The sequence below is a fragment of the Salvelinus namaycush genome, chromosome 42, assembly GCF_016432855.1.
Source record: "Salvelinus namaycush isolate Seneca chromosome 42, SaNama_1.0, whole genome shotgun sequence".
In the NCBI taxonomy this organism is placed as follows: Eukaryota; Metazoa; Chordata; class Actinopteri; order Salmoniformes; family Salmonidae; genus Salvelinus; species Salvelinus namaycush.
Window position 1 is genome coordinate 16,905,278 of NC_052348.1, and position 12,186 is coordinate 16,917,463.

At 43.2% G+C, this 12,186-nt stretch overlaps 1 protein-coding gene across 1 annotated transcript; it reads left to right on the top strand.

Annotated features, from left to right (window-relative positions):
* Positions 1-1,830: 1,830 nt before the first annotated feature.
* Positions 1,831-2,265, top strand: LOC120034762 (prostatic spermine-binding protein-like). The gene has a single exon (XM_038981365.1). The coding sequence runs from the start codon at positions 1,831-1,833 to the stop codon at positions 2,263-2,265; it is 435 nt and encodes a 144-aa protein (XP_038837293.1).
* Positions 2,266-12,186: the final 9,921 nt, after the last annotated feature.

Below are 12,186 nucleotides of genomic sequence, written 5' to 3' on the forward strand. Positions count from 1 at the left end.
TATTGCCTCGGTTTATTTGAAGGAATCTAATGGTTAACAGAATCACATGTTACCCATTATAAACACAGCACTGGATCATTTTTATATTGATGACATGTTCTGAAAAGAAGGCTCCTGGTACCAGTGTAGTTTGCCTGGTATTAGCATCCAGCCATATCCAGAACATGTACAGAGTTTCCCTCAGGAAAGACCGTCTCCTACCATTACAACACACACATTCCACGACAGCAAAGGAAAATCATTTGATTTCTAACTGACCCAACACCTGAATCAAGGATCTCTTAGTATAATCTCAGGCAATCAGAACAACGACTGGATCAAAAGTTCTAGCTCTCTGACACACCAGAGTGCACTGGGTTCCTCAGCCAGGAACCATACCAGTCTGGGTCCTGGTTCTAGAATGGTCTGGGTCCTGGTTCTAGAATGGTCTGGGTCCTGGTTCTAGAATGGTCTGGGTCCTGGTTCTAGAATGGTCTGGGTCCTGGTTCTAGAATGGTCTGGGTCCTGGTTCTAGCAGGGCTGATTCATACGTCCTCATTGCCGGTCTGTTCTCTTGCGTCGATAGTAATCAAGTCCATGTACACACAGCCTGAACATCTGTAGTTAGACTGAAGAAGCCGAGTGTAGCATAGCCTTGTGTTTAATGTCCCATTCCCTCTGCCCTCCTTTGAGATCTAGCCCATTGGCAGCTTCAGTGTATTTCTGGGTTGTACTGTTCATAGTCGACCACATTTGTAGTTTTCATTATTATACGATGCTCTGTTTAGTGTGTGGACGTCATTCGCATATCTGATGTGATGCATATTGTGAAATAATATATTTTGGATAGTAACCGGACTGAAACAGACTACATGGACTTGCCCGAATGAACATGACCCTCATTCTCCTGTAGGAATGGGCATTTAGACTTAGATGAGTGTCCCAAGACCACTGGGGTAATGTTGAGACATGGGACACATCTCATCAGTTGGGTCATGAGTGAATGAGAAAGATAATAGTTTTTTTGGAAAGGATTTCATATGCGTAAATAAAATGGTGGAAATCTGACAGTATCTCAGAAGTCAAAACCATCCTTCTACAATTTTGTTTCCAATACCCTCAAAAATATCTCTCGTCTCACCCGCAACATTTCACTCAAAGCAACAGATCTGAAAGGACTTGATAGGTGGTGGGAAAAACCTGTTCATATATCAGTAGTTACGAAGAGAAGAAGGGGAGAGCTTTCGAGAGTATTGGAGAGCTTTCGAGAGTATTGGAGAGATTTCGAGAGTATTGGAGAGATTTCGAGAGTATTGGAGAGATTTCGAGAGTATTGGAAAGATTTCGAGAGTATTGGAGAGATTTCGAGAGTATTGGAAAGATTTCGAGAGTATTGGAGAGATTTCGAGAGTATTGGAGAGATTTTGAGAGTATTGGAAAGATTTTGAGAGTATTGGAGAGATTTCGAGAGTATTGGAGAGCAGTGTTGCTGTTGTAGGATTATTTCCTGAGTAATTATTTCATTTTTATGGCAGTTATACTCATTGCTGATATGTTGGGAATTTGTGTTACACTAAATAACTGTGTTTACCTGGTAACTAATTATCTGTTTTCCTATTGGCAAATGCTTTAATTGTGTAGGGTTAAGCTTTATTGACACAGGAAGTGTCTAGACAATTCTAGTTCCGGTGGCTGATGGTGTTCAATGTGGTTTGACCATTAAAGCTGCTGAATAGTTATCCATCTCCACCCAGTCCTTGCTCCTACAGAAAGTCATCCTGTACTTGAACCCTCAACTTACTTGGTGATGGAGACAGTGAACCATTCCTATCTAATTCCTCCACTTACTATATGTCTGACGGCTATGATGACAGCTATGAGGACGGTTTTGATGACAGCTATGATGACGGTTATGATGATGGCTATGAGGACGGCTTTGATGGCGGCTATGATGACAGCTATGAGGACGGCTTTGATGACGGTTATGATGATGGCTATGATGACAGCTTTGATGATGGCTTTTATGATGGTTATGATGGCGGCTATGATGACATCTTTGATGACGGTTATGATGGTTATGATGACATCTTTGATGACGGTTATGATGGTTATGATGGCGGCTATGATGACATCTTTGATGACGGTTATGATGACATCTTTGATGACGGTTATGATGGTTATGATGGTGGCAATGATGACATCTTTGATGACGGTTATGATGATGGCTATGAGGACGGCTTTGATGGCGGCTATGATGACAACTATGATGGGAAAGGGGATACCTAGTCAGTTGCACAACTGAATGCATTCAACCGAAATGTGTCATACGCATTTAACCCAACCCCTCTGAATCAGAGAGGTGCGGGGGGCTGCCTTAATTGACATCCACATCCTCCGTGCCCGGGGAGCAGTTGTTGTTGGGGGTTTACTGCCATGCTCAAGGGCAGAACGTCACATTTTTCCACTTTGCCGGCACAGGGATTCTAACTAGCGACCCTTCAGTTACTGGCCTAACACTCTTAACCGCTAGGCTACCTGACAGCTATGACTGGAAAACTTCAGTTAGCTTTTTAAACATGTCAGCACCTAGCATGTCCATGATAGCACAAGTTACTCAACCAGTGGCTAAAAGCTGAAACTTCCTAAAAGCGGTAACGTGCAAGAGGACTGTCTCTCCTTTTTCAACACCATCGGACTGTTCGTTGGGCCGAGTTGAGGTGTGACAATCATCGTGTCATTAAAAAGTGTTGATTCATCCAGTTCAGTTGATTACCTTTTCAATATTGCTTGATTTGATGTCATGTGATGCGAAGAAAATCAAATGTAAGTTCATGTGTTCCTGATTACTTCAAGACCTGTTGGATAATGTGTCAATGTGATGAATGGCTTGTTTTGGTTTCTGAAATGAATTATAATCTCTTGATTCCATGTTATCCTTTTGCTTGTGTTATGTAGTGAGAAAATCACTCTATGCCCGTTTGTGTTCCCTGTCACTATGTATAACACTGACCTCATCCAGACTTATTTTGCATCCCAAATGGCACCCAATTCCCTACATAGTGCACTACTTTTGACTAGAGCCCGTGGTCAAAAATGGTGCCCTATATAGGGAATAGGGTGCCATTTGGGACACAATCCTAATGTATAATCTCCGTGCTACATTCTTGTTGCACCGCACAACCACACTACAGTGTCACATGCCTCAGATTGTAGTAACCCCTAAATGCCACTATGTTTTAACTATGACACCGAAGATTGTGGACGAGGGTTCAAATTGTGTTTGAGAGATCTCAACGAGTGTTCAATTGAGTCTGCCCGGAGTGCCAGATGGTCTGCATTTGCACTTTTAGGACTAGTCTATTGGTTCCTTTGCGCCAGACAAGCTCAATTGAGCACAGTATAAGTATTTGGAAGATTTCAAAGACTATTTGAACCCAGGTTTCCAATGGAATATTGTAACAGATCATAGGACAGGAGTATACATAATTAATTTAACTGCCTTCGCACAATGTTAACAATCAACAATACAGGGAGAGGGATCAAATGCCAACTGAAACGGCCAGGGGAGAGTATACTCCTCTTTCATCTATAGTAGTAAAAAGCAATAACCTCTTTTCTTTGGCAAATGTAAGAAAGACTTGGTCCATGAACAGTTCTAGAATCTGCGAGCGGCACAATTTACACTGTTCTGAGGGCTCCTCCACGTCTACTTTGTGTTAGAAATGCTATAGATTTCTCTTTGGATGTGTTAACTGAGTATCTTCTATCCTAACCTGGCAGGGCAGAGTAGGGATGTTTTGGCTGTCACTCTGCACCTTGGACGAGTCGACTAGGATTTGGAGGGCCAATCATCATTTCTATCTTCATTATTTTCAATGGTTTCTTTTTGATGAAAGCGCTAGCATTAAAACGTCTTCTGTATCGAAGGAAGAATGTGTTGAATTTCTCACATTTTCCACTGTGATCTAGTGGAATCTTGATTAAGCTTTTTGTAGACAAATAATACCAGAACTTAGATCAGTATTGTGGTATTTGCCCCGTTGCCCTCTTTTAAAAGTGGAACAAAGGCGAGGAAAACCATGAAAATAATTTGTTTGGAAATTCTCATCTGAACGTAACACTGAACTAATTCATTAACAACAATGGCGGTCTGGAACACGACTGATTCAAAGGGGCCTGATGTATAAACAAAGACCATCAAAGCATACTTGTGCACTTACAGTCTCACTGCTATGAGCGACAAATAACAGGGAACACGCACAGCACATGGATCAACAGAGAGATGAGAGGGACTGCCTAGATGGCCCAGACCCATTTCTATCCCTAGCCCCTGCCATGGCCCAGACCCATTTCTATCCCTAACTCCTGCCATGGCCCAGACCTGTTTCTCTCCCTAACTCCTGCCATGGCCCAGACCTGTTTCTCTCCCTAACTCCTGCCATGGCCCAGACCCATTTCTATCCCTAGCCCCTGCCATGGCCCAGACCCATTTATATCCCTAGCCCCTGCCATGGTTCAGAGACATTTATATCCCTAGCCCCTACGAAGGATCCATATGTACACTAAATCACATACTGTCCCACTAAGCTGTAATTAAAGTGTTATGTGACAAAACACAAACTGTCACAAAAGGCACAATAAATGTGACAAACAAGCGTGCAATGAGACAGGGTACTAAGCATCACTGATTGACTGCACATTAAATGGTTAACACATTCAAATGTGTTCAGTATGTCTTCAGTATCTTATCAAACCAACTAGTACAAACACTATGAAAAGCTTTATTGGGGAGGATTACAAATTGTTCTAGACAACTTACCTCCTGTCAATATTAAATGTAGAGAGAGCGAGAAGGAGAGAGGGAAAACGCATACACAGAAAGTAGAAAATAGTGCATACTGGGAAAAACACTCTCCATGGACATATTTTGGCTTGAGCTGAAAGTCAGGCAGCTCTTTGCATGCTCCTCTGTGTGGTTTGATGGCTAGCCAATCAAAACAGATTACCACAGCTCCTCTAAGCTATAAGGAAATCTATTAGCCATATAATGGGTCAGCAGGGACTTTTAAAAACGCTGGTTACGAACAGCAAACATTGCGTTTTTTGTCTCGGTGGCCATGTTGATTGTGCTTTTAAGAGTCCTTGCTGACAACATTTGGATGTATAGGCTAAATGTGCTCACCTTGGTTAAGGTTCTATGTGTAATATTTGTGTTGTGGAGAAATGACCAGGCAGGAGACGGAGTACAGTTAGTTTTCGTTTAGTCAAAACCTCTCGTGCTCTACAGTTCTCCCGGGCACACTAGTGCGCATGTGCATTTCCTATTAGGTGTAGTAACGTAACACTGTCGTAATAATCACTGCTTAGTAACAGCATAGTAACTAATATAAACAGATGTAGATCCCAGATACTACACTCCTCCCCCCATAGTTTTTAACTCCCAGAGAACAAGGTAAATATGTTAGGGAACTACTAATGCAATATTTGAACAATGCATTCTTAACATTTTTCAACTACTGGGTTGAAGCAGACTTTTCAGAGCCCAGCACAAATCCAGGGGATTATTCTGCCCCGAAGATGGAGTTTGTGTCCTAATAACTAACCCAGGTAATGTCCGTTTTCTTTCCTTTTATCTAGGACATATTAAAGTGTTTGTTTGTTTTACTGTCTGTTACCTTAAACAGCTCAACTCACAGGTCAAACTTTTGAGGTGCCTTTCGCTGTCGAATAGGATATCTCCGCTCCTCCTGGGCTTCCGGTAGTGGGCCAGGTTCGGGTGGAAGGTCAGGCTCTGTCTCTCCCGTACGTCCACAGTCAGGAGAATAGTCCTGGGGGTCGTTATTGTTCTCTCGGCGTGTCTCTGCTGGGGCGTTGGACCGTAGCAGATGATCCACATGAACGTTGACCTGGCGATGACCAATTTGGACTTGGTAAGTCAAAGGTCCTTTGCGTTGCAAGATCACACCTGAGTTCCACAGGCTCTTGGGGTGTCTGAAATCACGTACCATCACCCTCTCTCCCTCTTTGAATCCTCTGACAGTCTTTGAGTGTCTGTCATGAGCTTTCTTCTGCTGTAGCTGGTGCTTTGCCACAGTGCTTGACAACTGGTCTTTCTTGTCGATGAATGGACGAAGGTTATCGTCATTTACGAAGTTTGGCCAACCTCCTAATGTTAAGTCCAAGACTTTGGAAAGCACTGGATCTTTCCTTGTTTCCTCTGCTATGTCTGAAGCAGATATGGGCAGTTCGTCAATGAGAGAGATCTGGAAGACTGCTCTATCATCTTCACTGTCGGAGTCACTATTGCATGGTAGTCTTGATAGTGCATCTGCATTTGCGTGATCACTGGATCGTCTGTACTCAATCTCGTAGTCGTAGGCTAACAATATCAGAGCCCAACGTTGCATTCGAAGTGCAGCAAGGGTTGGTATAGCTGATTTTGGTCCAAGGATGGCCAACAGAGGCTTGTGATCTGTCAGCAGTTGGAACTTCCTTCCGTACAGGTATTTGTGAAACTTCTTCACTCCGAATATTATGCTCAGGGCTTCCTTCTCAATTTGAGCATAATTTCTCTCACTTGGTGACAGAGTCCGTGATGCAAATGCAATAGGGTGTTCTTCACCTGACGATAGAACATGTGAGATGACGGCTCCTACTCCGTATGGAGATGCATCACACGCGAGTCTCAGCTTCATCTCTGTGTTGTAGTGGGCAAGCCACTTGCTCTTTAGCAGACGCTGTTTGCAAGTCTTGAATGCTTCTTCGCATTGTGGGGACCAATTCCACTTTGTATCGGCCTGCAGCAGTTGGTGAAGCGGATGCAACAATGTGGACAAGTTTGCCACAAACTTTCCGTAATAGTTCAGGAGCCCCAAAAATGACCTCAGCTCTGAGATATTTGTGGGTGCTGGTGCGTGTACGATTGCTTCCACCTTGCTGTTGGTTGGGTGCAGGCCTTGTGCATCAATCTTGTATCCGAGATACTCCACTGAGTCCTGGAGGAACTCACACTTGCTGCGTTTCATTCTCACTCCGTATTTCTCCAGTCTTGACATCACTTTGTCCAGCACTACAAGGTGCTCTCCAATGGTTGGTGCTGACACGAGGATGTCGTCCATGAAGCACACAACGTTGTCTATACCGTCCAAGATCTGATCCATTGTGTGTTGGAATATCGCTGGAGCTGTCGAGATTCCATAGGCCAAGCGATTGAATCTGAATAGCCCCTTGTGTGTATTGATGGTCAGATACTGTTCTGACTCCGGATCCAGCTTCAGTTGCTGATAAGCGAATGCCAGGTCCAGCTTACTGAAAACCTTCCCACCAGCTAGAGTGGCAAACAGATCTTCAGCGTTTGGTAGTGGATATTCCTCTGGTAGTATGCAGCGATTTACTGTGACCTTGTAGTCACCGCACATTCTGACGGTCTTGTCTTTCTTTGGGACTACAACAATCGGAGCGGCCCAGTCGCTCCTCGCTACTTTCGTGATTATGTTATTCTTCTGTAGGCGGTCCAGTTCCTTCTCTACTGCTTCCTTAAGAGCATAGGGAACTGGACGTGGTTTGTGAAAGATAGGCTTGGTTCCTTCTTGCACTCTGACTTTTGCTGTGAAGTCTTGTATTTCGCCGTAGCCATCATTGAAAAGTTCTTTGTGCTTCTCCAGCATGTTAGTGAGTGTAGCCTGACTCACTGGTTTGTCCTTTCTCAGACTGAAGATTTCTCCCCAGTTCAACTTGATCTTTTGTAGCCAGTTTCTGCCTAGCAAGGCTGATTTTTCTCCTTTAACAATGACAAGCGGTAGCGTCCACTCCTTCCCCTCATACCGGACTGGTACCTGGATCTGCCCTAACACAGGAATAGTGTCACCAGTGTATGAAGAAAGGCGGATGGACGTTGGCTGAAGAGGGCACTCTTTCAGTTTTTCTTTGTAGAGTCTCTCTGGAACCAGAGATACAGACGCTCCGGTGTCCAGCTGCATTTTTACCGGTTTTCCCGCTAACTCCATGTTGAGATAGATTCCATCTTTTTGTTGTTGAGCTGTGTACACTGTGGACAGTTCCAATACTGATTCAGTTGTACCTTCCTCTTCTTGTGCTGCATCTGACACTTTGTGCGCTCTTGCTGTGCGTTTTGAGGCTTTACACACTTTCTGTAAATGTCCAACCTTTCCACAATTGTGGCACTTTACATTTTGGAATCGACATTCACTGTGCTGATGATTATCTCCCCCACATCTGTAGCAACTTGGCTTAGACCTTTGAGATGTGGGCTGCTTTGTTCTTGTGTAACCTTGAGGACGGGACTGAGAAAAGTGTGACTTTTGTGAGCCTTTTTCACCACGTGCATCACTGACCTTATGAACACCTTTCTGACGTTCTGCATATCCCGATAGCTCAATAGTATCCCTGTGGGCAAGCTCGAGTCCAAGTGCGATATCACAGGCTTTCCGAAAGGTCAGGTCCTTCTCTGACAGAAGCCTTCTGTGATATGCTTCACCTGTGAGACCACATACAAACTTGTCTCGAAGAGCATCATCAAGAAATAGTGCAAACTCACATGTACTTGCCAGCCTTTTCAAAGCAAGGATGTAGTCTGCCACGGTTTCCCCTTGACTCTGGTGACGTTGGTAAAATCTGAAACGTTCTGCAATGAGAATTGGCTTAGGCTTGAAATGCCTTGAAAGAGTTTCAGTCAGTTCTGCATAGTTCAACTCCACTGCTTTTATTGGTTCAATGAGACCTTTCAGCAATCCATACTCAGTTGGACCCAAAACACTGAGAAATACGTCTGCTTTCTTTTCATCTTTGATTTCATTTGCAGCCAGCCAACGCTCAAAACGCTCCAAATAGGAATCAAAATCCTCTTTTGTAGCCTCAAACTCTGGTACTCGACCAATGGTTGCCATTTTCACAGTTAATTGTTCAGTTTCCTTATTCCTTGTATTCTTTAATTTTCATCTAATTCTTCACTTCAGAAGTTTCTGCAATTACTTCGTTCACTGCACTCATTGTAATAATGTACACACCGTGTTACGTTCCTTCTTCCTTTTTTTTTTTTCCTTCTTGACAATATTTCTCCACCGAGATCGCCTAATTTCAATGGGTTCAATGACAGTTTATTTTATTTAACCACCAGAGGGCAGTGTCGCTATTCTGGACTCCAATAGTCTTGCTACTTGGCAGCTCCTGAACACTGTATCTGCTAGCAGTGCTTAGCCGTTTTTTACTGGCGAAAGAAAATAAAAAATAACTGACGAATTACATAATTATTTTGAGTTTCATTACTCACGCAACATTCTTCCCTTCAAGCAATGTCCGTTAAAGAAGTTGAATCACCTCGTCGCCACTGTAATATTTGTGTTGTGGAGAAATGACCAGGCAGGAGACGGAGTACAGTTAGTTTTCGTTTAGTCAAAACCTCTCGTGCTCTACAGTTCTCCCGGGCACACTAGTGCGCATGTGCATTTCCTATTAGGTGTAGTAACGTAACACTGTCGTAATAATCACTGCTTAGTAACAGCATAGTAACTAATATAAACAGATGTAGATCCCAGATACTACACTATGCGGGAAAGATTTCGACCTTTTGAGAAAGATTTATATTGATGTTTCAAAACACTAATAAGCAAATTATTGCACTGATTATTTAGCAAATAACGAGAACCTACATACAGTGCCTTCAGAAAGTATTCACACCCCTTGACTTTTTCCACATTTTGTTGTATTACAGCCTGAATTTAATTTTAGATTTAATCACTGGCCTAAACACAGTACCCCGTAATGTCAGTGGAATTATGTTTTTAGATTACAAAATAATAATAATTTTAAAGAAAATGCTGAAATATCACGTAGTATGTTGCATGGACTCACTGTGTCCAAGAATAGTTTTTAACATGATTTTTTACGACTACTTCGTCTCTGTACCCCACACATACAATTATCTGTAAGGTCCCTCAGTCGAGCAATGAAGTTCAAGCACAGATTCAACCACATAGACCAGGGAGGTGTTCCAATGCCTCGCAAAGAAGCTCAACTGAGCAGTCTGCTTTCTACCAGGCATTGGGAGATTAATTCACCTTTCAGCAGGACAATAACCTAAAACACAAGGCCAAATCTACACAGGAGTTGTTTAACAAGAAGACAGTGAATGTTCCTGAGTTACAGTTTTGACTTAAATCTACTTGAAAATCTATAGCAAGCCTCCCGGGTGGCGCAGTGGTCTAAGGCATTGCATCGCAGTGCTAGCTGTGCCACCAGAGATTCTGGGTTCGAGCCCAGGCTATGCCGCAGCCGGCCGCGACCGGAATGCCCATGGGGCGGCGCACAATTGGCCCAGCGTCGTCCGGGTTAGGGAGGGTTTGGCCGGCAGGGATATCCTTGTCTCATCGGGCACTAGCAACTCCTGTGGCGGGCCGGGCGCAGTGCACGCTGACCAGGTCGCTAGGTGTACGGTGTTTCCTCTGACTGGCTTCTGGGTTGGATGTGCGTTGTGTCAAGAAGCAGTGCGGTTGTGTTTCGGAGGACGCATGGCTCTCGACCTTCGCAATCTCCCGAGTCCATACGGGAGTTGCAGCGATGAGACAATACAGTAGACACTACCAATTGGATACCACGAAATTGGGGAGAAAAAGGGGTAAAAAAAAGAAAACATTTAAAAGAGACCTGAAATACCTGAAAATGGTTGTTTAGCAGTGATCAACAACCAATTTGACAGAGCTAGAAGAATTTAGAAAAAATTAATGTTGCACAATCCAGATGTGTAAAACTCTTAGAGACATACCCAGAAAGACTCACAGCTGTAATTGCTGCCAAATGTGATTTTAACATGTATTAACTTAGGGGTGTGAATACTTATATACATTTGATATGTGTATTTGATTTTCAATCAATTTGCAAAAATGTTTTAAAAAAAACATGTTTTGACAGAACATGACTGACATGACTGACATGAATTCAGGCTGTAACAACAAAATGTGGAATAAGTCAAGAGGTATAAATACTTTCTGAAGGCACTGTAAGTCCACGAAGTAGCAACAACAGATTTATGCAAATCTGTAGAACACAGAACAGGGTTCTGAAAGTTCTTGTTCTCTCAGTGCTGCTGTGTGATGTGGATTTGGCAAAAACACACAGAGAACCAGTCCAGCCAGGCAGCCACAATGTAGTAGCCTAAAACCATTCCCCTGTGAAATTCATAATGACAAACTGAACAACTTTGAACAAGTCTAGAAAACAAGAGAAAGTCTGACAATTTCCTTCTGGGCCACACAGTTTACTACAGAATAATCCACCTCATTGGTTTCTGATTCAGGGGATGGTAGAAAACATGGTCCCTGCATAGTCCATCAGTAGAACAATACAACTGACATTGTCACTATGTCCCCATTGGGTCAGGAAAACAACAGCAGTGAGAGCACCTTATTGTTCTCGCCGCTCTAGACAATACCCAACGTCACCATTTGTGAGTGTCCCTCCCATCCATTGGAGTCACAGAACTACTCAACACAGCCCTTGACTGGACTAATCAAAAATGTCACTTACAGACAGTGATGACAGTTCTGCCAGTGCGACGGTAGTACCTGGCTGTCAGTCAGTCGGACAGACAGCTTCTGTGGGGCTGAGCCTTCTGATGAGGCACTAGGGAGGTTGATCCAGTAGCTATGGCGACCACAGGAGGGCAGAGCCACACCATTAATAATAAACATTCCTAGACAGACACAGTGGGGAATGGGGATAGATTGAATTTACACAGGAGAATTCCTCAAAGATAAAGGATGTTGCATTCTACTACAGGATGCTACTGCACTTTTACTGTTTGCTGTCTCTCCGTCTAATTTCCTTGACTACGATTATTACTATTAATTTCATATCTGCAGTGCTGTACATATCTGGAATGGAAATGTGTTGGGTGCGATGGAAGAGAAGAAGAAGAAGAACAGGAAGTGAATATATCCTACTGCATAGTTTGTGTAAGTAAAGTCTCAATCAGCAGCAATAGGCTAGGTCCCTCTGATAATTTAGCTCAAATGTATTTCAGAATCTTATGATCTAATTCATTTACGGGTGAAAGCAAGCACTTCATGTCTATGCTTAATGTGATGAAATATTACTTAATGAGCCAAAATTGAGTGAAGGAAAACTGAAATATCATAACAGGAAATGAGGATGTGGTTAGCATAGTTGCTGATTACCGGACGGCCCCGTTTC

Excerpts from the sequence above, each read along its gene's own strand:
- LOC120034762 (XM_038981365.1), top strand. The coding sequence starts at position 1,831 with ATGTCTGACGGCTATGATGACAGCTATGAGGACGGTTTTGATGACAGC.